Genomic DNA, 25,414 nt, shown 5'->3' with positions numbered 1-25,414 from the left:
ATAAGAATAAACTCCTGTTTGTTAAGGCCATCCCATTTGTGGTATATTTCTTGTCAGAGTGGCACTAGGTAACCAGAACAGAATTGTTTTCCTTATGTCCTTTTCAGATCTCTTTGTTGATGTAGAGAAATCCACCTGTTTTTTTGTATGTTGAGCTTGTATCCTGCCATTTTGCTATATCTTTCAATTAGTGCCAACAGTTTTCTTGCTGAATCTCTTGGTTTTTCTGTGTATAGGAAAATATCATCAACAAATGGAGACAATTTTACTCCTTCTTTGCCAATTTAGATGTCTTTAATTTCTTTTTCTTAACCTTATTGCTCTGTCTAGCACTTCCAGTACATTGTTGAATAGAAGTGGTGATAATGGGCATCCTAGTATGGTTTCCATTCACAAGGGGAATGCTTCAGTCTCTCTCAGTTAAGAAGAATGTCAGCTGTTGGTCATGCTTTGTGCTTTTAATTATGTTGAGGAATTTCCCTTGTATTCCTATTTTGTGCAGAGTTTTTAATCTGGAATGGTTGTTGGACTTTATCAAATGTCTTGTTTGTGTCAATTGATATTATATGGTTCTTTTCCTTTGTTTTATTTATGTGGTGGATTACATTATATGTTTTTCTAATGTTGATCCATCCTTGAATACCTGGTATGAAACTCATTTGGTCATGGTGTGTTATTATTATTATTATTATTTAATATTGTGTTGGATTCTATCACCTAGGATTTTGTTGAAGATTTTGTGCCTATTTTCCTGAGGCATATTGGTCTGTAATTTTCCTTTGTAATGATTTGTTTGCCTGGTTTTAGAATCAGGTTATGCTTGCTTCATAAAATGAATTTGGGAGTATTCCATCTTTTCCTGTGTTCTACAATAGTTTGCATAGGATTGGTGTCAGCTTGTCTCTTTGTCTATTTGGTAGAATTTTCTAGTGAAGCCATATGGGCCAGGGCTGTTTTTTTTTTTTCTTTTTCTTTTTCTTTTTCTGTTATGACCTGTTTGGTTTCTTCTTTTGCTATGGGTCTGTTCAAATTTTCTACCTCAGTCTGTGTTAGTTTAGGTAAATAGTGTGATTCTAGAAGTCTGTTTTTTTGAGGGTTTCGAAAGAGAGTAGAGTTCTTCATAGAATCCTGATACTATCCTTTTTATTTCTATTGGTTCTGCTGTGACATAGCCCATTTCATTTATTAATGTTATTTGCATCTTCTCCTTTTTCTTTGTTAAATTTGCCAGGGTTTGTCAATTTTATCAGTCTTCTCAAGCAACCAACTTCTAGTCTTCTTAATTTTTCTGTTTTCTATTCATTTATTTCTGCTCAAATCTTTATTAATTTCTTTTCTTCTGGTGATTGGAGGCTTGTAGGCTTTTTTTCCCCCCTGCTCTTCTAATTGTTGGAGATGCTGGGTTAAGGTGATGGTTTTGACTCTTCTTTTTTATTTTTCTATTGCAATAAATTGCCCTCTGATCACTGCTTTTGTTGTGTCCCAAAGATTTTGGTATATAGTGTTTTCATTCTCCTTTGAGTTAAGGAATTTTTTTATTTAATTTTTTATTTCTTCTATTACGTAGTAGGAACTCTGGTAGCATAGTGCCTAAGGCACTTGACTGCTAACCAGAAGGCTGGCAGTTCAAACCCACCAGCCACTCCTTGGCAGGAAGGTTGGGCAATCTACTTCCGTAGTGATATTGCCTTGGAAACTCAAGGAGGGGTCGCTATGAGTCGGGTCCGACTTGATGGCAAATAACGACAACAACAACAACATTAAGTAGTAGTTTTTATAAAGCAAACCAAACTCACTACTATTGAGTAGCGATCCTCATTGGGTTTCTGAGGCTATAAATCTTTACAGAAGTAGATTGCCCATCTTCATTCTATGGCTGGGGGGTTTAAACTGCTGACCTCCTGGTTAGCAGTCAAATACCTTATCCACTACGCCACCAGAGCTCAGGGTATTACTCAGTTACCATGTGTTTGCTTGTTTTTGTTTTCATTGATCTTCCTGTATTTGATTTCTAATTGTACAGTGTTGTGATCTGCAAAAATGCTTTTCAGTATTTCCAAATTTTTAAATTTATTGAGGCTTGTGTTGTGGCTTAACATATGGTCAATTCTGGAGAATGTTCCATGTGCGCTGGAAAAGAATGTATTTGTGTTGTTGGGTAAAGTGTTCTGTATATGTCTATAAGGTCAAGTTGGTTGATTGTATTGTTTAGTTCTTCTGTGTCTTTGTTGAGCTTCTTTCTAGTTGTTCTATCCTCCATTGAAAGTGGTGTATTAAAATCTGCTTTTATTGTGGGGTTGTCTATTTCTGTTTTCAAATTTTGTTAAACTTTAATTTATGTATCTTGAGGCTCTTTCATTGGGTACGTGGATATTTATTATGGTTATATCCTCTTGATCAGTTGTTCCTTTAATCATTTTATAATTAATGTCTTTCCTGTCTCTTGTGGTAGTTTTTCTCTTAAAGTCTATTTTATTGGAAATTAATATTGCCACTCCTGCTCTTTTTTGATTGCCATTTGCTTAATACATTTTTTTCCCAAACTTTGATTTTTAATCTTTCTCTTTGTGTCCAAAGTGTGTCTCTTATAGGCAGTATATTGATAGGTCATATTTTCTTACCCATTCTGCAACTGTGTCTTGATTGGTGCATTTAATCTATTTACATTCAGTGTAATTATAGACCAAGTGAATTTATTGTTGTCATTTTGTTATGTAGTTTTTGTGTGTGTGTGTGTGTGTGTGTGTGGTGTTATTTCTTTGTTGCACATAAAATGAGCTGAGCTCATTTTGTTTATGAATTTTTATCATTTTCTTTGTTGCTATTGTTTTTGTATTTGTTAAATATTTGTGCCTTTTCTCTTTTTTATTTTTATGATAAAATTTATTAATTTTCTTTGAGGTTATCCTGTGATTTATTATTTCCTTCCCAAGTTTACAATAGTCTGTTCTATCTGGAAGTCATCTTGACTTCCTCTCCTTTTGGAAGTTTTGTGGCTATACTGTTTATTCCCTCTTTTTGCTTTGTAGTTGTTCTCATTTACCAATTAATGTGACTTGTTCCCTGTTTTCAGTTTTGTAAGTTTATTTTATTTTGTATACTTTGATATCTGGGTTATGTTATCATGTGTGCTAATCGCAGGTTATTGTCTGATATTGTTGGTTCACTGTCCAAAAGACTTCCTTTAGGATCACTTGTAACCTTGGTCTGGTTTTTGCAAATTCCTTTAATTTGTGTTTATCTGGAACTGTCCGTATTTTGCCCTTATATTGGAGGGACAGTTTTGCTGAGTACTTAATTCTTGGTTGGCATTTTTTTTCTTTCAGGGTTTTATATATGTCATCCCATTGCCTTCTCACCTCTTCTCTATTTTTGAGATGTTAGTATTAATCTTCTAGATTTCTATTTGCTGTGTTTGTATGGTTCGTCATTTCTTATTTATTATATCAGTTTGTATTGTTTTCCAAAATTCTTCTGGAATTTTGTCTGTATTTTCCTTGATTTGTCAGTGATTTCCTTGCTCTTATTTCTCAATCCATTGACAACAGCTAAATATAATTCTTTGTCAGGTAGTTCCAGTGCTTCTTTTTCCTCAAGAAGGTTTTCTGGCTCTGTATTCTAGTCCCTTGTTTGTATTACTTTATTTTGCTTCTTTTTATGGACTGAGATTGTCAGTTGTCTCAGACATTGTGATGTTGTCTTTATAGTTAATGATTGTATGTTAGTGTGATTCGCCCAGTTTATTATTACTATTATTTTGCTCTATTTCATTTTGATATATCTGAGCAAGCAGGACTGGTGTGCTACTCTCTTTGCTAGTGTGGCAATACTTAGGCTCTCACCACCTGTTTCCTGGTGAGTGTGATAAAAGATGAGAATGTGTGCACAGATCTTTGTTAGCTGTTCTTGTAGAGCAGTTAAGGGTGGGTTGGGTTGGTATTAGCAGCCGTCTGTTATTGATTAGTTGGTGCAGAAGTAGATGGTGACCCTCACCCAGTGGGTGGGGCTGCTGGAGGTGCAGAAGTGGTTGGGTCATGTGGGCATAGTTTCTCCCACCAGGTGGGACAAAAATGAACAAAAAGTTTAACAAAACCAAAAAAAAATTAAGAGAACAAAAAATACAAGCAGTGTAAACAATAACCAGATAAAGAAAAGTAATGAAATAACTGAAAGGGAAAAAAAACTAAAGAAGCATAAAGAGAAAAAAAAAAGGGGGAAAAATATGGATAATGGAGGGAAAAGAAAAGAGAATAATAGTAGTAAAGATAAAATAAGAAAAGTGCTAAAAGAAAAACGGGTGGGAATAATGAAAAGGAAAAAGAAGGGAATAAGAGAAAGCTTGGGGAAAAAAATAGGGAAGGGAAATAAAATACAGAATGAAAGAAAGGAGGGGGGAAAAAAAGAATAGTAATGATAATAGAAAACTGTGAGTAGGAGCAGGGCACCAGGGTGGTGTTCTTGTTGGCCAAGTAGGTGGTGGGGAGCAGAGCATCTAGCACCCAAAGGAGTGCCTGCCAGTCTAAAAGGCAGCTGGGGCAAGGCTTCTGGTCCCAGAAGGAGTTCTTGCTAGTCCAAAGGATGGTTAGGGGCAGGGCACCTAGTCCCAGAAGGAGTTCCTGCCATACCAAAAGGTGGCTGTTGCTAAGTCACCTAGTCCCAAAAAAAGTTCCTGCTGTCCCAAAAGGTGGCTGGATATAGAGTGCCTGGTCCCAGGACTAGTGCCTGCCTAACCCAGAAGGCAGCTGGAGGCAGGGCACATGAATCTAAAAGAAGTTCCTGCCATCCCAAAAAGCATCTGGGGGCATGGCATCTGGTCCCAGAAAGAGTTCCTACTGCTTCAGAAGGCAGCTTGGCACAGGACCCCTGCTTCCAAAAGTTCTTGGCATCCCAAAAGGCAGCTGGGTATAGGGCACCTGGTCTCAGAAAAAAGTTCTTACCAGCCAAGAAGGTGGCTGGGACCAGGGCACCTTGTCCCAGAACTAGTTTATACCTACCCAGAAGGCAAATGAGAACAGGTTGCCTGATCCCAGATGAGTTCCTAGTGGCCCAGAAGATGTCTAGGAGCAGGATGCCTAGACCAGAAAAAGTTCCAGCCAGGAGCAGGGCAGCTGGTCCCATGACTAGTTCCTGTCTACCAAGAAGGCAGCTGGGGGCAGAGCAGGTGATCCCAGGCAGAGTTCCTGCTGGCCCAGAAGCTATTTGGGGTAGGGCGCCTAGACCCAGGAAAAGTTTCTGCCAGTCTAAAAGGCAACTGGGAGCAAGGCGCCTGGTGTCAGAGGATGTTCCTGCCAGCCCCCAAAGCAGCTGTGGACAGGACATCGGATCCCAGAAAAGTTGTGTGTCCCAAAAGGCAGCTGAGTGTAGAGCTCATGGACTTAGAGAAAGTTCTTATTGGTCTGAAAGGTGACTAGAAGCAGCATACCTAGCCCTGGAACCAGTTACTGCCTGCCCAAAAGGCAGCTAGTAGTGAGGCACCCAGTCTGGGTGAAATTCCTGCTGGTTAAGAATGGGGGTGGGGTGGGGGATGGCCACACCTCTGTTCACCAGGATGGTGTAGGGAATGAGGAATATTGCATCTCTCTGGTCACCAGCCACCAGTGTGGTTGTGGTCTTTGGCAAGTGGAGCCAGTTATCAGCCAATAGTCCACAGTTCCATTAGTCTCATTTGCTGTTTTCATTCATTTTCTTCTCCTTGTCAGTATTTAATCTACTTCTTTGTCCTTCCCCTTGAAGCTCAGAGTTCCAGGATTATCCTTTGTATCTGTTTCAGTTGGTTTCTCTCTCTTTTTTTTTTTTTTTTTTGTAGATGGTCTTAGTAGCATGTCTGCCTATTCTGCCATCTTTCTGGAAGTCTGTGTATTACCCCTTGAATGAACTGAAGACCATAGTTCATGATTTTAGATAGAACCACTTCTACAAAGAATTAAGAACCGCATTTACAAAATTTATGTATTTTAGCAGTAGGTCAGTCCACATTGCATTCTCAGTTATACTTAGGTCGATTATTATTTTTGTTGTTTTGATCTACTTTATGGAAAAAACAGGAAACAACCTCTGAAGAAAAGCAAAGGAAAAGGGGAATATCTTTCTAATGTTTCTGGTGCACTAGAGATAAACTGAATGTCCCTCCCCAGAGGCAGGTCTAGTGTTTATCCAAACTAAAGAAAAACTACTGTTGGAAAGACTTCCTCATTTCCTCATGGCTAGATTGTCAGCTTTTGGTTTGGTTTGGTTTAGATAGTTTTGTTTCTACTATCTAAAGGTAAAGTAGACAAATTACTGTCACCAGTGGCCTGCTAGGTTTTATTTTGTCTGCCAATACCTCTGTTTCTAATTATTCAACACATAGTAAGTGAACACATTAAGCTATCTTGCTCATGGTGATCTGTGTACAAATTAATAGCAGCACACTGATAAATGTTAACTTCAGTGACAGGTAATACATATTGAATACTTACTGTGAATTACACATGCTAGTTGCTTTCTCCTTATTACTTTAATTCTTACAACTGCAATATAAGGTAAGTGTTCATTCATTCAGCAAATCGTTATTGTGTGCTCACTGTCTACCAGGAATCATCCTGAGACCTGGAGACCTAGCTGAACAAGGTAGACAAGTCTCTTCCCTCTTGGAGCTTGAACAAGATAGATACCATTCCTGTTTTGGGGAAGTTTGCATTCTAGTTTAAAATACAGACAAGTAAACAGGGAGTTGTAATGTAAGAAAGAACAGTTATTCATAGGAAGGATTCCCAATCTGGTTTGTAAGGATTAGAGAAGGTTTCCTGGAGGAGGTAGAGGTGAAGTTCAAACAAGGAGCAACGTGGATAATGAGCTCAGAGGGAAGAGGGCATAGCACATTTAGTGTGGCTGGAACAGAGAATGAGAGAGGAAGTAAGGAAAGAATGGAGGCTAGATACTGAGCAATGAATGAGCTAACTCAGGAAGGAATTAGAAATGTTTAAGAATTTAGAGGAGATTATCATTCTGTCAAGAAATCAAATGATGTATTGCATTGGGCAAATCTGCTGCAAAAGACCTTTTTAAAGAGTTAAAAAGCAAAGATGTCACTTTGAAAATACAAAGCTGTGGGATTTTCAGTTCCCTCAAATGCATGTGAAAGTTGGATAATGAATAAGGAAGACCGAAGAAGAATTGATGCCTTTGAATTAGAGTATTGATGATATTGACTATGCTATATATTGCCAGCAGAACGAACAAATCTGTCTTGGAAGAAGTACAACCAGAATGCTCCTTAGAAACGAGGATGGCAAGACTTCTTTTCATGCACTTTGGACATGTTACTAGGAGGGACCAGTCCTTGGAGAAGGACATCGTGCTTGGTAAAAGAGAGCGTCAGCGAAAAAGAGAAAAGACCCTCAGTGAAATGGATTGACACAGTGTCTGCTTAACCGTAGCAGCGATTGTGAGGATAGCACAGGACCAGGCAGTGTTCGTTTGTTGGACGTTGGGTCACTGAGTTGGAAACAACTGTTTGGCACCTGACGACATCATCATCCTGTAACAAGAGGGGACCAAGGAAGGATTTTAAAGAGTAGTAACAATTAGATTTGTGTTTCAGAACTGTCACTCTGTGGAATTAATTCAAAGGGATCAAGAGTGATTGCAGGAATATCAGATAGGAGCCTACAGTAATCAGGAAAAAGTGTTTAAATCCTTACCAAGGTTAGTGACAGAGAAGAGAAACATGGATAAATTACAGAGTAGGATAAAATTTAATGATTAATTGGACAAGTAGTAGAGGAGAAAAAGAAGTCAAAGATCACACACATGTTAAATACTAAAAATTGTTGAAATATTTGTCCGCAAAACTGACATTTTCTAAATATATTTCAAAATAACATTAAACAATAAGGCAATTAATACAGAAAATCTTTTTCTTCTGTTTAGGAATGGTGGAAAGCAGCAGACATAGTTGGAGTGGATTTGACAAACAAACTGATGTTCAAAATTTAAGTGAAGAGAGAATCTTAGTGTTACAGCTTTGTGGGTGGATAAAGAAAGGAACAGATGTAGATGTGGGGCCATTCTTGAACTCCCTTGTACGAGAAGGGGAATGGGAGAGAGCTGCTGCTGTGGCATTGTTCAACTTGGATATTCGACGAGCAATTCAAATCCTGAATGAGGGAGCATCTTCAGAAAAAGGTAGGTTATATCTAAGATGTTGGTAGTTTGTAGAGTCATTTTAAGAAGAATCTAATCAGATTAATGTTTTTATGTGAATTTTGTTGAAAGATAACACAGTACTAAATCTGTAAGAGTAAATATTAACCCATACCTTTTGTTTATGCCTTAGTTTAGGTTTGTAAAAAAGAAAATACATCTATTAAATGTTAATTTATTTAAGCAGTACTTAAATAGGTATATTTTCAAAATTTTTTCCTTTAAAGTGTAGCCCCATCTACATACGTTTAAAAAATGTATTTCTTTGGAGACCAGAGCTACTTGAGTTTGCAAACATTTTTCTAGCAAAACATTTGAGTATATTCTAGTGTGTACTATCTCTTTTGGATGGTTATTTGTTAACCTCTAGGAACACTTTTAGTTAGATTCGTATACCAAAAACGAAACAAACTGCTATCGAGTCGGATCCAACTCATAGCGACCCCTCCTTGGGTTTCTGAGGCAGTATCTCTATGGAAGTAGATCGCCCAACCTTCTTTCTGAGGAGTGAGTGGTGGGTTTGAACCACCGAACCTTCTGGTTAGCATTCTAAATGCCTTAGGCACTACTTCTCATAAAAGCATGTTCTATCCTAGAAAATTGCTTCTACTTGAGTCTGGTGATTAAAACACATAGTCCTGTTAATATTAAAATTTTTAAAAAAAGAACAGTGTAAGGTAATAAAGTTTTTACTCTGGCATTTTACCGTAAAAAAGCTCAAAAACAAATCTTGGTTTAAAAATAAAGTTATTTTTTTTTTTTACTTGTCAGAAAATTTCACTTAAGATGTAGATAGGTCTCTATTTTAATATTTTAATAACTAGCAAATCATTTCAGTATTTATTTGTTGCTAATCTATTTTTAAGCTATTGTAGTTCTATTGTATCCTAATGGGGAAAAAACATGAAATTAGCTGTAGTGTATTTATTTGCAGTCTTGAAGTTGAAAAAGCTAATATTTTGCTGAGATTGGCATTTTTCCTTCACTTTTGCCCTAACTTCAGTCTTCCTCATTTGAGAGTGCAATAAAAGATATGTTATTATGGAGAAAAGAATTGATGTCTCCAGTCATTTTTAATTAAATTTTTGCTACAACCTGACAGTGTGATATTTTCCTGTAATGCGTACCTAGAAAATTTCATAATAGATTTAAAGACCCATGTTAACAAAAGGGAAAAAGTAGCTTTCCAGTAATTTTAGTAACTTAATTAAGGACTGAGGAAAAGACTTTCTTGAGTCAAACATTCCTTTGTTACAATTATTTGGAAGACTTTATAGAGTAGGCACAGGAAGTAAGCATAAAGTAAGTTGGGAAAAATGTTTATGGGAATGAAGAACCATGTTGCTAATAACATAAAATTCAAAAAGCAATTTTATTTTGTGAGAGAAAGAAAATGATTAGGACCAACAAACAGTGTTGAACTCTGAGGAGCACTAGTCTTCCACAAAAAAGAAAGCTTCTTTAATAACTATAAAAACACTTAAGAGTAAAGGTTAAAAGTAAATTTAATTTTCTCTTTTGAGGCTAATCTTACATGGGAAGGCAGCCATAGAAGATTAGGTTAGTAGCTTATCAGCAGCTGTAGAAATTGCTTAGAACAAATGTTTAAAAGTCTATTGGTTACAAATGCTTTGTTGCAAATGTGTTCAATGCAATTTCTATAGTAATTCTATAAGTAGGTGCCTTATATATATAGGAATAGGAAAACAAAATTATTTTTGAAAATTGCAATCCTAAGGTGCAGTAATACTATCAATGTTGTTAAATATCTTAAGATACTTGAACTTATTGATAAGGTTGATAGTGATTCTGGTGAGATGGCTTCATTTTTCTTTTTTAGCTATTGAGCAACATATATACAGTATAGAATCCTGATTGGAATGAGACCTTGAAAATTAAAAGATGAATTTGTTCTGCACAGGATTTATAAGTATGGATATGAATTTTGTTAGAATGGAAATAATTGCTTTGGTCTTTACCAAGTTCTCCAGTCTGAATCAAAAGTGAGGTCATCTTTCACCTCCTGAACATTATTTACTTATGGTTTAAGAAATATGGAAGCTTTTGATCATTTTGATTGACTGTTATTAATATGCAGGAGATCTGAATCTCAATGTGGTAGCCATGGCATTATCGGGTTATACTGATGAGAAGAACTCCCTTTGGAGAGAAATGTGCAGCACGCTGCGATTACAGCTGAACAATCCATATCTGTGTGTCATGTTTGCTTTTCTGACAAGCGAAACAGGATCTTATGATGGAGTTTTGGTAAGCTTTCTGTTTCACAAAGACCCTCCTTTTAGTTAAGATGTTGTTGTGGTTGTTGTTATATGCCGTCGAGTAAGATAGGCATTTTTATCTAATCTTGCAAAAAATTTTCAGTCTCTGGTACATAAAGTATCTTTTGATCATTGTTATTTAAAATAAAAACTCTTAAACTTTTTTGAGCAGCTCTCTAACCACTGCACTACCAGCATCATTGCTTGTATTTTCTGTTGTGATTATATAAGGCTGATTGTATGGTTTAACGTCTGAGAAGGTATATGTCAGTGTTGTATCTTCTCATCATCTGTATGCTGAGTACATAATCCAAGAAGCTGGACTACATGAAGAGGAAAGTGGCATCAGGATTAGAGGAAGACTCAATAACCTACGATACACAGGTGCCACAACCTTGCTTGCCAGAAGTGAAGAGGACTTGAAGCACTTGCTCATGAAGATCATAGACTACAGCCTCCAGTATAAATTACACCTCAGTATAAACAAAAAGTCCTCACAACTAGACCAATAAGCAGTGTCATGATAAACAGAGAAAAGATTGAAGTTGTCAGGGATTTCATTTTACTTGGATTAACAATCAATGCCCATGGAAGCAGCAGTCAAGAAGTGCATGTATCTACTGCAAAAGATCTCTTTAAATCTTAAAAAAACAAAGATGTCACTTGGAGAGTAAGGCGTGCCTGACCCAATCTATGCTATTTTCAGTTGCCTCATATGGATGCAAAAGTTGGACAATGAAAAAAGAAGACTGAAGAAGAATTGGCATGTTTGAATTACGGCATTGGTGGAAGATATGAATATACAATGGACTGCCAGAAGAATGAACAAATCTCTCTTGGAGGGATTATAGCCAGAACACTCTTCAAAAGTGAGGATTCTTTTTTTGTCTCACTTACTTTGGACATGTTATCAAGAAGGACCAATCCCTTGAGAAGGACATCATGCTCAGTCAAGTAGAAGGTCAGTAAAGAAGAGGAAACTCAATGAGATGGACTTACACAATGGCTGTGACAGTGGGCTTAGACATAACTACTATTGTGAGGATGGCACAAGACCAGGCAACATTTTGTTCTGTTATACATGCCAATTTGATGGTACCTGACAACAATAATTCTTTACTGAGTTTACGAGGACAGTGACTGGCATTGAAATTCTTGAGAGAAAAACATCTTTGGGAACCAGGAGCTCTGCCAGAATGTACATAATAGGTTAATGATACATTTGATGGTAAACTTACATATGTATATAAAATTTTTAATCTCGGCAAAAATTAGTAAGTCGTAGCACCTATAAGTAACTTTTTGCTTTTTTTCTTTCCAGTATGAAAATAAAGTTGCAGTACGTGACAGAGTGGCATTTGCTTGTAAATTCCTTAGTGATACTCAGGTGAGAAATTATTTAATTCTGTACTTGAAGTGATTACTGTCACTGAATTAGGAGCCCCATTGGTGCAGTGGTTAAAGTGCTTGGCTGCCAACCAAAAGGTCAGTGGTTTGAACCCACCAGGCGCTCTGTGAGAGACAGATGTGGCATTCTGCTTCCATAAAGATTTACAGCCTTGGGAAGTCTGTGGGGGCCGTTCTACTCTATTCTACAGGATCAGTGTCAACTTGTCAGCACAGGAGTTTTTATTTTTGTTTTTTGAGGAGAGAGTTTGTTACTGAATTATTTTAAGAAACTAAATATTTATGTGCAAACTTATACATAGGAGATTTATGTGTAAATTTTTCTAAAAAGTAAAGTAAATCCCATGCCAGTGAGTGAACTCTGACTCATGGTGATCCCATGTGTGTCAGAGAACTGTACTCAATGGGGTTTTCAGTGGCTGTAATCTTAGGGAAGTAGATCACCAGGCCTTTCTTCTGTGGCACCTCTAGATAGATTGAACCACCAGACTTTTAGTTAGTAGTCTAGCAGAAACTTTTTACACCACCAGGAAAATAAAATAGTAATTTCTATATTGGATAAGGATATTGTGAACATGTGTATCTTAACTAAATTTACTTGCTTAGGATGCCAACTTAATATTTTAGTTGCTTTCTGCTTTTGAGGGTTAGATTGGTCAGTAGATGAAGATATTAAAGCTCCCTCTTAGTGATTCCATAAAAAGGATTCCTTCATTTTCTAATACAGTAAACAGCTACTAAATGTCCTTGCCATATGTAAACAGTGTATCATAATTGCTGGATATGCAACAGTGCATGACATGTGTCTAGTCAGGGAGAAATGCACATAAACAATTGGTAGTACAGTGTACTAAGTACTATCATCATGATAAAGCCATAGGGGAAGGTAAAGGAATCTTGACTAGAGGTAAAAACAGGGAAGACCTTCGAGGGGATGGTTATTCTTGATTATCTCAAAGTCCCCTTTCATCCCAGATTTTTTTGTTCAACTATATGCTGGTGTAGTAGACAGCAAGAACTTTGTAGGATGATGGAAATAATTCTTTTTAAATTTAAACTGGTAAACACTTTATAAGTTTTTTATAGAATAATTATTAAAACATTGTAAATGTCTTGCCTTTTTAATATTTTAAATGATCTTAGATGCTGCCTTGTAATTTATAGTAGATGCAGATTTCTTAAAGATTACATCTAGATTTTAGTAAGGGCTTTCATTTTTAAATGTTTTTCATTAGGAATAAAATTGTTCTAAATTTTCGTTATTTATATATATATTATATATATATTATATATATATAATATATATATAATATATATATTATGCTTTGAATCTTCCAGTTAAATAGATACATCGAAAAATTGACCAATGAAATGAAGGAGGCTGGAAATTTGGAAGGAATTCTGCTTACAGGCCTTACTAAAGATGGAGTGGACTTAATGGAGAGTTATGTTGATAAAACTGGAGATGTCCAAACAGCAAGTTATTGCATGTTACAGGTTAGTGCAGTGTGGCAGCAACTTTGAAAAAAAAAAAACAGGTGGGGGTGGGAGTGGTATGCACTTTTGCTTGCTTGGGATATTTAAAAGGCATTTAGCTTTAACCTAATCACTTGATTAGCTTTAACCTAATCACTTGATCTACAGAGAACTTGTGCCTTGTCTAACTGTCCCTAAGTTTCCTTCATTGGGTTATCCAGTTACTCATTTAACTCTAGGAAGTGTCAGTCTTGACTTTGTCTCGATTTATGTAAAGTACAAATGGAACAGAGAAACCTCTCTTTAATTTTTCCAATTATTGGAAGAACTACACCTTCTACAAAAGAGGTCCCCTTTCCTTGGTCTGAATGTGTGAAGTGCAGAAGACAAGGTATATATACCACAGTTCTCATAATGCTCATTTCCTCTTTTCATTTTCAGTAGGCATGATTTAGGGTCACCATTTCATCTGCTTTCTCTCAGGTTCTACTACCCAGTAGTTAAAGACAAATTCCTGCCAAAGGTTACCTACTTTACCTATGTTAAAAATATGGTGACAATTCAGAGTATTTCCCTGAAAGTCTAGTAGCCTTCCAGTTACTCTTATTTTCATGCTGCACTTATCTTCCTCTTTCCTGCCTACATCCTTTTCACACAAAGTAATAGCATGCTATGTACTGTGTAAACATAGTTTAGCCCCTCCTTACCCTAATCTCATTCTCTTCTTGGACTCTTACTACATATAGATTTTACATTGTCCCACAAGTCCCAGAGACTGTTCTCTCCTCCCATCTTTTTTTTTTTTTTTTAAATCTGTACTGCAAATTGGATCAATTCTATTGATTATTTCATTGATTCTTGTGCCACTTCCTATCTGCTGTTAAGCCTTCCAAGGAATTGTTGTCACTGTGCTTTTGAGTTCCAGATTTTCAGTTTTTTCATATATAGCTTACATTTCTCAGCTCAGGTTCCCTGACTGTTCACTAATTTAAATATTCTTTTCCTTGAAGTCTTTGAACCCATTTTCTTTTCATTCTTTGATTATATTTCTAGTAGCTGCTTTGAACAGTCTTTGATTGCTGATTCTTAAGTATCTGAGCTAACTTAGTTTCTTGTGACTGCCTTTTTCCCTTACATTGAACCACATTTACCTGTTTTTATATGTCTAATAGTTTTTCATTGAATATCAGACATCGCGTATAGTAGGTTATAGAGATCTGGGTTCTTTTACTTTTTCTGAAGAGTATTGATTGTTTTCAGGCAATTCAGTTACTGGCTGATAATTTTTTTGTTTTATATCTTGTTACTGTGGATCTGTGGAAAGCCCAAAGTATTTCAAGTCCTTCTAACTTGATCAGACTCAGTTTCTGGACTTTTTGGATCTTTTCAGGGCTTCCTTTTGGCTTTGTTGGGGCTGGTCTTTTTGTTGTGATTTGGATGAAAGTTTACAGAGCAAATTACTTTTCCATTCAACAATCCATATACATTCTGTTTTGCGACATTTATTACAAACTCCGCACTGTAGCAACGTTCTTCTCACTTTCTCCCTGTGCCCACCTCTTCTCTTCATTCTTCCTTCCCATTTTCTCCTTCCTTCCCAGCTCTATCCCTGGACAAATGCTGTCCTCTTGATCTCATATGCTTGATTGTTGTAATGAGTACATACCCTCCTGACATTTCTGTTAATTTAATAGGTCTGCCATTTGCCAGTTGAGTTATGGGGTTAAATTCAGTTCTGGCCTAAGAATGTCAAAGGGCCATAGTCTCCAGGGTTCCACCAGTCAGCAGACCAGTAAGCCTGGTCTTTTTTTTATGATTTTGAGTTTTGTTCTACATTTTTCCTCCCTCTATCCAGGACCTCTTTTCTCCAAGGCTGGGCCCTGGACAGATAGGCAGGTGTACGGCTCGGGGCTTCTGGGGAGACTTTATTTAAGGTCAGGCCCAGGACAAGTAGGCAGGTGTGTGGCTCAGAGCTTCTGGAGAGGCTTTATTTAAGGCTGGGCCGTGGACAGGTAGGTGGGCATGTGCCTTGGGGCTTCTGGGGAGGCTTTATTTAAGGCTGAGCCCTGGACAGGGAGGCGGGCACATGGCTAAATGGTTCTAGGGCAGGTTTATTTAACACCGGGCCCTGGACAGGTAGGGAAGGGAGCAGAGTGGTTTGCAGACTGAAATGAACTTATCTGTCAGTTTGTCATCTTTTGGTGGCTTGCATATTGCTATGAGGCTGGAGGCTATGCCACCAATGTTGCAAAATACCAGCAGGGTTACCCATGGTAGACAGGTTTCATCAGACCTTCCAGATTAACACAGACTCAGAAGAAGGAAGAGGCCATCCACATCTCAAAGAATTGGCTTGTGAAAACCTTATGAATAGCAGTGAAATACTATCTGATACATTACTGGAAAACATTATGAATATCCCTGAAACATTGTCCGATGTAGTGCTGGAAGATGAGCCCCTCAAGTCAGAAGGCACTCAGAATATGACTGGGGAAGAACTGACTCCTCAGAATAGAGATGACCTTAATGATATGGATAAACTAAAGCTTTTGAGACCTCCATTGGCTGATATGGCATGATTCAAAATTGGAAGAAATGGCTGCAAACATCCATTAATAATCGGAACATGGAATGTACAAAGTATGAATCTAGGAAAATTGGAAGTTGTCAAAAATGAAATGGAACGCATAAAGATCAATATTCTAGGCATTAGTGAGCTGAAATTGACTGGTTTTGGCCATTTTGAATCAGACAACCATATGATCTACTGTGCCAGGAATGACAGATTGAAGAGGAAGGGTGTGGCATTCATTGTCAGAAAGACTGTTTCAAGATCTGTTCTGAAGTACAATGCTGTAGTGATAGGATAATACCCATACGCCTCCAAGGAAGACCAGTTAATACTACTATTACTCAAATCCATGAACCAACCACCAAATATGAGGAAACTGGAGATTTCTACCAGCTTCTGCAGTCTGAAATTGACCAAATATGCAATCAAGATGTGTTGATTACTACTGATGACTGAAATGCAAATGTTGGAAACAAAGAAGAATCACCGGTAGTTGGAAAATATGGCCTTGGTGATAAAAAATAGTGATGGAGATCACATGATAGAATTTTGCAAGACCAACAACATATTCATTGCAAATACCCTTTTTCAACAACATAAATGATGGCTATACATGTGGACTTTGCCAGATGGAATGCACAGGAATTGATTGACTACATCTGTGGCAAGAGATGATGAAGAAGTTCAGTATCTTCAGCCAAAACAAGGCCAGGAGCTGATTGTGGAACAGACCATCAACTGCTCATACTCAAGTTCAAGTTGAAGCTGAAGACAATTCAAACAAGTCTGTGAGAGCCAAAATATGACCTTGATAATATCCCTCCTGAATTTAGAGATCATCTAAAGAATAGATTTGATGCATTGAATACCAGTGACCAAAAACCAGAGAAATTGTGGGATGACATCAAGAACATCATCCATGAAGAAAGCAAGAGGTCATTAAAATGACAAGAAAGGAAGAACAGACTAAAATGTATGTCAAAAGAGAATCTGAAACTTGCCCTTGAGCGAAGAGTAGCTAAAGCAAATGGAAAAAAATGACAAGATAAAAGAGGTGAACAGATTTCAAAGAGCAGCGTGAAAAGACAAAGCCAGTTATTATAATCAAATGTTCTAAGACCTGGAGTTGGAAAACCAAAAGGAAAGAACACGTTCAGCATTTCTCAAGCTGGAAGAACTGAAGGAAAAATTTAAGCTTCAAGTTGCAATATTGAAAGGTTCTTTGGGCAAAATATTGAATGATGCAGGAAACACTGAAAGCAGATGGAAGAAATACACAGAGTCACTGTTCCCAAAAGAACTGGTCAATCTTCATCCATTTCAGGAGGTGGCATATGATCAAGAACCAATGGTATTAAAGGAGGACAGCGAGGCTACACTGAAAGAATTGGGGAAAAACAGGGCTTCAGGAATTGACGGAATACCCATTGAAATGTTTCAACAAATGGATGCCATGCTGGAACCACTCACTCAGCTATGCCAAGAGATTGCGAAGACAGCTACCTGGCCAGCTGACTGGGAGAAATCCATATTTGTACCCATTCCAAAGAAAGGTGATCCCACAGAATGTAGAAATTATCAAACAATATCATTAATATTACAACATGCAAGTAAAATCTTACTGAAGATCATTCTAAAATGGTTGCAGCAGTATATTGACAGGGGACTTCCAGAAATGCAAGCTGGATTCAGAAGGGGAAGTGGAATGAGGGATATCATAGCTGATGTCAGATGCATCTTGGCTGAAAGCAAAGAATACCAGAATGATGTTTACTTGTGTTTTCTTGACTATGCAAAGGCATTTGCTTATGTGGACCATAACAAATTATGGATAACATTGAGAAGAATGGGAATTTCAGAACACTTAATTGTACTCTTGAGGAACCTGTACATAAGTCAGGAGGCTGTCATTCAGAGAAAACAAGGGGATACTTTATGGTTTAAAATCAGGAAGGGAGTGCATCAGGGTTGAATCCTTTTACCATACTTACTCAGTTTGTATGCTGAGCAAATAATCCAAGAAGTTCGATTGTATGAAGAAGAACGTCATCAGGATTGGAGGAAGACTCATTAACAACCTGCAATATACTGTGCTTGCTGTAAGTGAGGATGACTTGAAGCACTTACTGATGAAGATTAAAGACTGTACTCTGCAATATGGATTCCACCTCAAAATAAAGAAAACAAAAATCCCCACAACTGTTCCAATGAACAGCTTCACGATGGATAGAGAAAAGATTGAAGTTGTCAAGGACTTCGTATTACTTGGTTCTACAATCAACACCAATGGAAGCAGCAGGCATAACATCAGATGATGTATTGCATTGGGCAAATCTACTGCAAAAGACTTCTTTTAAGTGATGAAGAGCAAAGATATCTCCTTTGGGTGCCTTGATATTTTCTATCGCCTCATATGCATGTGAGAACTGAACAATGAATAAGGAAGACTGAAGAAGAGTTGATGCTTTTGAGTTGTATTGTTGGAGAAGAATGCTTAGAGTACCATGGACTGCTGAAAGGACTAATAGGTCTGTCCTGGAAGAAGTGCAGCTGGAATGTTCCTTGGAAGTGAGAATGGCCAGACTTTCTCACCCACTTTGGTCATGTTATCAGGAGGAACCATTCCCTGGAGAAGGATATCGTGTTTGGTAAGATGGAGGTCAACAAAAAAGGAGAAGGCCCTCAACGAAATAGAATCACATAGTGGCTGCAATGGCAGGTTCAGGTATAGCAAGGATCTTGAGGCTGGCACAGTACCAGGCAGTGTTTCTTTCTGCTATGCATAGGGTCGCTATGAGTCGGAGATGACTTAACAACACCTAACAACAACAACATCCAAGACCTCTTACTGTGCTCCCTTTCAGAGTGGTCAGCAGTAGTAGCCAGGCACCATCTAGTTCTTGTCTCAGGGTTGTGGAGGCTGTTGTTCAAATCCACCATTAGTCCTTTGGACTAATTGTTTCCTGTGCCTTTGCTTTTCTTCTCTCATCTTTGCTCTGGATGGGGAGACACCAATAGTTGTACCTTAGATGGCCACTCACAAGCTTTTAAGTCCCTAGTCACTGCTCATTAAAGTAGGGTATAGAATGTTATTTTTGTGGACTATATTATACTGGTTGACCGTATTGTCCCCTGAGACTGTGGTCCTGAGCCTCCAAACCCAGCAACTCACCCCCTTAAGGTGTTTGGTTATGGCTAAAACCTTTTCATTACTTTGAGTTGGGCTAGTTTTTAAGAAGACTTTTTGTTGTTAGTTGTTGTTGAGTTGATTCTGTAAATTGACCGAATTCTTTTTTAGTTTCTCTTTACTATGATCTGTCATGTGATGTCTATTGCAAGGGGAAGGAGGGGGATGTGCAAATTTCTCAGTTTTTTCTATAAATTTTCTTTTTAAACCAGGGATTATATGCTACTGTGGTTATTAGTTCTTAGTTGGCCATCATTAAAAGTAGAATAGATCTCTGCCTTTTTAAAAATATTGTCAATTAAGAGTTTTTCACATGTTCTTTTAGTCAAATTTAACTCTAATAATTGAAATTAGCATCTACTTTAATAGCTGAAAGATACAATCTTCTATTTTTGGTGGAATATTTAAAAATATATTGTCTTTATTGGATAGTGATAGATTTCTGCCTCTTTTTCCATAAGATGCTTGCCAAATTCTCCCAAACATTCTGCTTTTCTGTCTGCCCTCAAGTGTTATTAGGAAAACTGAGCTTCAGAGTGATGCCCAGGGCATCATTGGAGGTGGAGACTTTGCCCTACTTTTTCCATTATGACAATTAAAGAAGATGTTTTGAATAGGTTAAAAGCCTTCCATGAGAAGCCGAAGGAAGCATAAGTGAAATGTGCTGTCACAGCGGCCATGGACAATACAGCTTTAGGAAAATTCTTATTGGCAAGTTAATTGATGTTCTTAATGAGACAAAATCTAAAGTAAAATTAAGTAAAACCAATTGTTACCTTTCTATATGGCCTAGGGCAGAAAACTAAGAAAAAATTTGGTTTTGCTGGCTTTTTTTTCCTTGTAATTTTTAAGGCAATAAATTTATGTTTTAATTAAGAGAAAGAAAATACACACAGGTTTGACTTACAGATAAATAGGTATACAAAAGCAGAATCTCAGTTCACAGTGTATTACTAGATAGAAAATACCAGGATCAGTATTGTTTAAAAGTGATTCAGCAAATTTGGTGGGCCTGAATTAGATAGTAACAGATTTTGTGAACCCTGAAATGTTAATTGTCAGGATAAAAGCCATCCACATCACCTTTTCACTGCATTCAACCAGGAAGGTGAATGGTTTGCTGTTGGCATAGGAAGTAAAGATTCACACTTCCTTTGCCAGGTATAATGATATAAACACTACTTATTTCTATCGTTTATAGAGGCCAACTTAAATTAATGGAGCTTCCATCAGTTATATTGTATATGTCTTCATTGAGAGGCATCTTTTGGCAAAGGAGGGTATATATTTCTTCCATGTGACTCATATTCATATATTAACCAGAATCCTGCCTTAGCTGAGAAATTTTTAAACATTTAAATAATTCATATTTTCTTTTTAGGGTTCTCCTTTAGATGTTCTTAAAGATGAAAGGGTTCAGTACTGGATTGAGAATTATAGAAATTTATTAGATGCCTGGAGATTTTGGCACAAACGGGCTGAATTTGATATTCACAGGAGTAAGTTGGATCCCAGTTCCAAGCCTTTAGCACAGGTAAGTACATTCTTTTGGAGAGAATCAAATTGGAACATGTCTTTAATATTCTCGCCACAGAATCAAGTGTGTACATGTTCTATAGAATAAATCTAGAATTCAGTTTAATAAATGTTTATGAGCGCATTCTTTTAGTGGCACAGTGGTTAAGTGCTCAGCTGCTACTGAACGGTCAGCGGTTTTAACCTACCAGCTGTTCTGCAGGAGAAAAATGTGACATCTACGTCCATAAAAACTACAGCCTTGAAACCCCATAAGCAGTTCTGCTCTGTTCTTTAGAGTTTCTGTGAGTTGGAATCAGGTTGATGGCTATGGGTTTTGCTTGGGGTTCTTTTGCTTGTATTAAATTCCCCTTGATGTCTTTATTTGTCCCCGACTGTACTTTGTCTTTGATCTTCCTGTTTTCTGGTCCTATCCATCATCTTAGTGGCTTCAGCTTTTTAGTCTGAAATAGAGCAAACAGTAGCAGCCTAGAGAATCTTAGGTTTAAAACTTTTCTCAATCTTAGGGCTGTCTGAGGTTTTCCAATATATTCCAAGCCCTGTTAGAACCTAAACTGCTCTATAATCATAAAAATTTCATTTGTGTATAAAGTTTTTCTGAACTATGAATATGTAAGAAGGCAGTATTTTTTCTTTAACAGTGTATACATATGTGTCTAATTACATATGGAAATTATTTTTGTTTTGGCATTAGTTTTTAAAAAATGAAATTAATTACTACATAAGTCACATGACATGAGATTACTACATCTTAGTTAAGACGGTAAATATTGGGTATATACTCATTGTGAGCACTGGATGGTGCTATTCGCTTATTTTTGGAAATTGAGAAATTAGCGCTTATATTCAAACAACTCTAGTATTAGCAAAGTAGCATTACATGATAGTATTTATTACTGATCTGTTTGAGAAATGATTATTTTGTAATCTATTTGATAAGGATTTCACTTTAAACGCAAATGAATAGCTTCTGATTGTTATTATTCCAATATTTTAATTTTTTCCTTTACAGAATCCCTAACTGTCTTTTATCTTAGGAAAAGAGTGGTTTCTTTATAAAAAAATTTTTTTTACTCAGAAGATTATATACTGAACTTTGGATTAGATGACATATTTCATAATGATCCAGTGTGAACTCTGAAATCTTCTTTGGCTATGAGATGCTGAGATCTGAAGTTCCCAATTTTTCCTCCCTATATCAGTGATACTAGAAAGCCTATAACTAAACAAAGGTAGCAGAAAGGAAGTTCCCAAATACTATAATAAAATTGTTTAAAAATAATTTGTTATATTTAAACTTTGAATTATTTATCATTTCATTGTGGTTTGCATTACATTTTATTCCTCTTTTCATTTGTTTTGTAGGTGTTTGTGAGTTGCAATTTCTGTGGCAAGTCTATCTCCTACAGTTGTTCAACTGTGCCCCACCAGGGTCGAGGGTTTAGTCAGTATGGAGTCAGTGGCTCACCAACAAAATCTAAGGTCACAAGTTGCCCTGGCTGTCGGAAACCCCTTCCTCGATGTGCACTTTGCCTCATTAATATGGGAACACCTGTTTCTAGCTGTCCTGGTATGATAAATTTCTAAAATAGATTTTTATGAGCTAAAATTTTCCTACATAATTTAAATACATACAAGCTTAAGTTTGTGTTATTTCAAAGAAAGAGCAGATTTACTGGCTTGAAGACTTTCATATTCTCCATAATTTATAAAATACACACATTAAAAGTAAAATCTGTATGTATGTTATCTCAGGTAATCCTACAAATGTTTACTAATTTAAAGTATGTGGGATAAGCTTAAATATTAGGTAATCTTATAATTAAGCCATTTTCTTATCACTTTTCCTGCTAAGAGTTCTGTCTAATTTTTGTTAGTGTGTACTTATCTAATAACAGGTACCTTGTATTCATAAAGAGACTTTTATAGTCTGAAAGCATTTTTCCTCTCATTTTATCTATAACCCTACCTATGAGTACATAGTCAAAATACTAATCTGGAAGCCAGATCCCTTGACTACTAGGTTTCAGTGCCTCTTCTCCTATATTTGTCAGTTACCTAGTATGTATGGCATATATTTTTAATAGTTAGAAGTACAAAGATTATTTCTTACTATTCACAATAAATCAGTTTATGAAAAAAAATATTTTTTGACAATAGCAAATACTTGAAAATAAATAATTACTCAGTGGCTGGAATATTCCATCCATTTAAATAATTTGAAAGTGGTGCTTTGGCAAAAATTTAATTCTAAGCATTTTGAGTACTTGGATCCTGATGTAATAAAGAATGAGATAGAATGCTGGAATGCTTGCCTGTTTTAGTTTTAGCTCTGTGGTATGCGAAAGTTGGAAACAAAGAAAAAGGATCAGTAGTTGGAAAATAGCCACTATGCTACAAGACACTTGCCTGCTAACCAGACGGCTGGCGGTTCAAACCCACCAGCCACTCCTCGGAAGGAAGGTTGGGCAATCCTACTTCCGTAGTGATACTGCCTCGGAAACCCAAGGAGGGGTCTCTATGAGTCGGGTCCAACTCAACAGCACATAACAACAACAACAGTTGGAAAATAGGGCCTTGCTGATAGAAATGACACCAGAGATCACATGATAGAATTTTGCAACACCAGTGACTTACTCATTGCAAATACCTATTCTCAACAACATAAATGGTGACTGTATACATGGATCTCAACAAAAGGAATACATGGGACTCAATTCAAATACGTTTGTGGCAAAAGATAATAGAGAACCTTGATATGACCAGTCAGAATAAGGTCAAGGACTGACTACAGAACAGATCAACAGCTTCTCATATGCAAGTTCAAGTTGAAGCTGAAGAAAATTAAACCAAGGCCAAATTAAAACAAGAACCAAAGTACAATCTTGAGTGTATCCCACCTGAATTTAAAGACTATCTCAAGAATAGACTTGACACATTAAGCATTAATGACCAAAGACTAATGACTTGTGCAATGACATCAAGGATATCCTACATGAAAGTAAAATGTAATTAAAAAGACAGGAAAAAAAAGAAAATGACTAAAATGTATGTCAGAAGAGAATCTGAAGTTTGCTGTTGAACACGGAGTAGCTAAAGGAAATGGAAGAAATGATGGTATAAAAGAGAGGAAGAGAAGATTTCAAAGGGCAGCTCACAAAGACAAAGTAAAGTATTACAATGAAATGTGTGAAGACCTGAAGATAGGAAAACCACACTTGGCATTTCTCAAGCTGAGAAAACTGAAGGAAAAATTCAAGCCTCAAGTTGTAATATTGAGGGATTCTATGGGCAAAATATTAAGTGTCACATAAAGTATCAATTGAAGATGGAAGGAATACACAGAATGTGTGTACCAAAAAGAATTGGTTGATGTTCAACCAGTTTAGAAGGTGTCATATGACCTAAAGATCAGAAGAACTAGATGGTGCCTGGTTACCAATGCCAACGACTCAGGAAGGGATCAAAACTGGAGATCCTGGATAGAGTGGGAGGAAAAATGTGGAACAAAATTCAAAAACACACTAATGACCAGACTTACTGGTCGGGTGGAATCTGGTGGGACCCCCTAGACTATGGCCCTGGGATACAGTTCATGCCTAGGATAGTACTATCTTCCAATGACTGGCTCTCAGCCCAACAGTAGAATTACACGCAGAACACCCAACCCAGGACAATGCACCCACCTACTCTATAGACATACACCCTTTAGAGCAACTGGCCATGGAGCACCAGAGGAGCAGCATTCATGTGGGAGAAAAGCTGGACAGACAGGAGTGCATAGCTAAGAAGGGCAAAGGGATTTTTTTTTTTTTTTTGAGTAGGGGCGGTTGTCACAGGGAAGGGAGAGAAGGAGAGTGGGTTAAGGTTAGGGATGGTAATCAGGAGTGAAAGTATACATGAATTGTTGAATATAAAACAAATTCTGTTCAGTAAATTTGCACAATAAAAATAAATTTTTTAAAAGAACCAATGGTATTGAAGAAAGAAGTCTAAGCTGCACTGAAGACATTGTGAATAATAAACCTTCAGGAACTGACAGAATACCAATTCATATGTTTCAACAAATAGATGCAGTGCTGGAGAGTGCTCACTCATCTACGCCAAGAATTTTGGAAGACAACTTCTGGACCAACTAACAGAAAAACATCCATATGCTTATGCCAAAGAAAGGTGATCCAATAGAATGTGGAAATTACTGATAATATCATACATAAGTCAGATTCTGCTGAAGATAATTTAAAAATTATTGCAACAGTACATCAACAGGGAACTGCCAGAAATTTAAGCCTGATTCAGAAGAGGACATGGAGTGAGGGATATCATTGCTGATGTCAAATAGATTGTGGCTAAAAACAAAGAACACAAGAAAGATAATTGTTTACCTGTGTTTTATTGACTATACAAAGGCATTCAGCTGTGTGGATCATAACAAATTATGGATAACTTTGCAAAGAATGGGAATTCCAAAATATTTAATTGTGCTCATGTAGAATGCAGATACAGATCAAGAGGCAGTCATTTGAACAGAAAAAGGATATACTGCATGGTTTAAAATCAAGAAAAGTGTGTGTCAGGGTTGTATCCTTTCACCATACTTAATCGATCTGCATGCTGAGCAAATAATCCAAGACTACATGAAGAAAAGTGTAGCATCAAATGGAGGAAGACTTATTAAGAACCTGTGAGATGCAGATGACAGAACTTGCTTGGCTGAAAGTGAAGACTTAAAACACTTACTGATGAAGATCAAATACTTTGGATATAGATGAC

At 36.9% G+C, this 25,414-nt stretch overlaps 1 protein-coding gene across 1 annotated transcript in view; it reads left to right on the top strand.

The window, feature by feature from the left end:
* Window positions 1-25,414, top strand: part of MIOS (meiosis regulator for oocyte development) — a 43,335-nt gene that overhangs the window by 6,814 nt on the left and 11,107 nt on the right. The window contains exons 3-8 of the mRNA XM_007944081.2: window positions 7,912-8,166; window positions 10,283-10,452; window positions 11,785-11,850; window positions 13,209-13,367; window positions 20,487-20,639; window positions 22,007-22,211. Coding sequence (XP_007942272.1) covers window positions 7,912-8,166; window positions 10,283-10,452; window positions 11,785-11,850; window positions 13,209-13,367; window positions 20,487-20,639; window positions 22,007-22,211 — 1,008 coding nt within the window. The remainder of the gene's footprint in view (window positions 1-7,911; window positions 8,167-10,282; window positions 10,453-11,784; window positions 11,851-13,208; window positions 13,368-20,486; window positions 20,640-22,006; window positions 22,212-25,414) is intronic.

The sequence above is a fragment of the Orycteropus afer genome, unplaced genomic scaffold (assembly GCF_000298275.1).
Source record: "Orycteropus afer afer isolate SDZICR_OR568_19922 unplaced genomic scaffold, OryAfe1.0 scaffold00119, whole genome shotgun sequence".
Classification (NCBI taxonomy): Eukaryota; Metazoa; Chordata; class Mammalia; order Tubulidentata; family Orycteropodidae; genus Orycteropus; species Orycteropus afer.
Note: the sequence above shows the minus strand (reverse complement) of the source record. Positions and strands in the feature narration are given on the sequence as shown.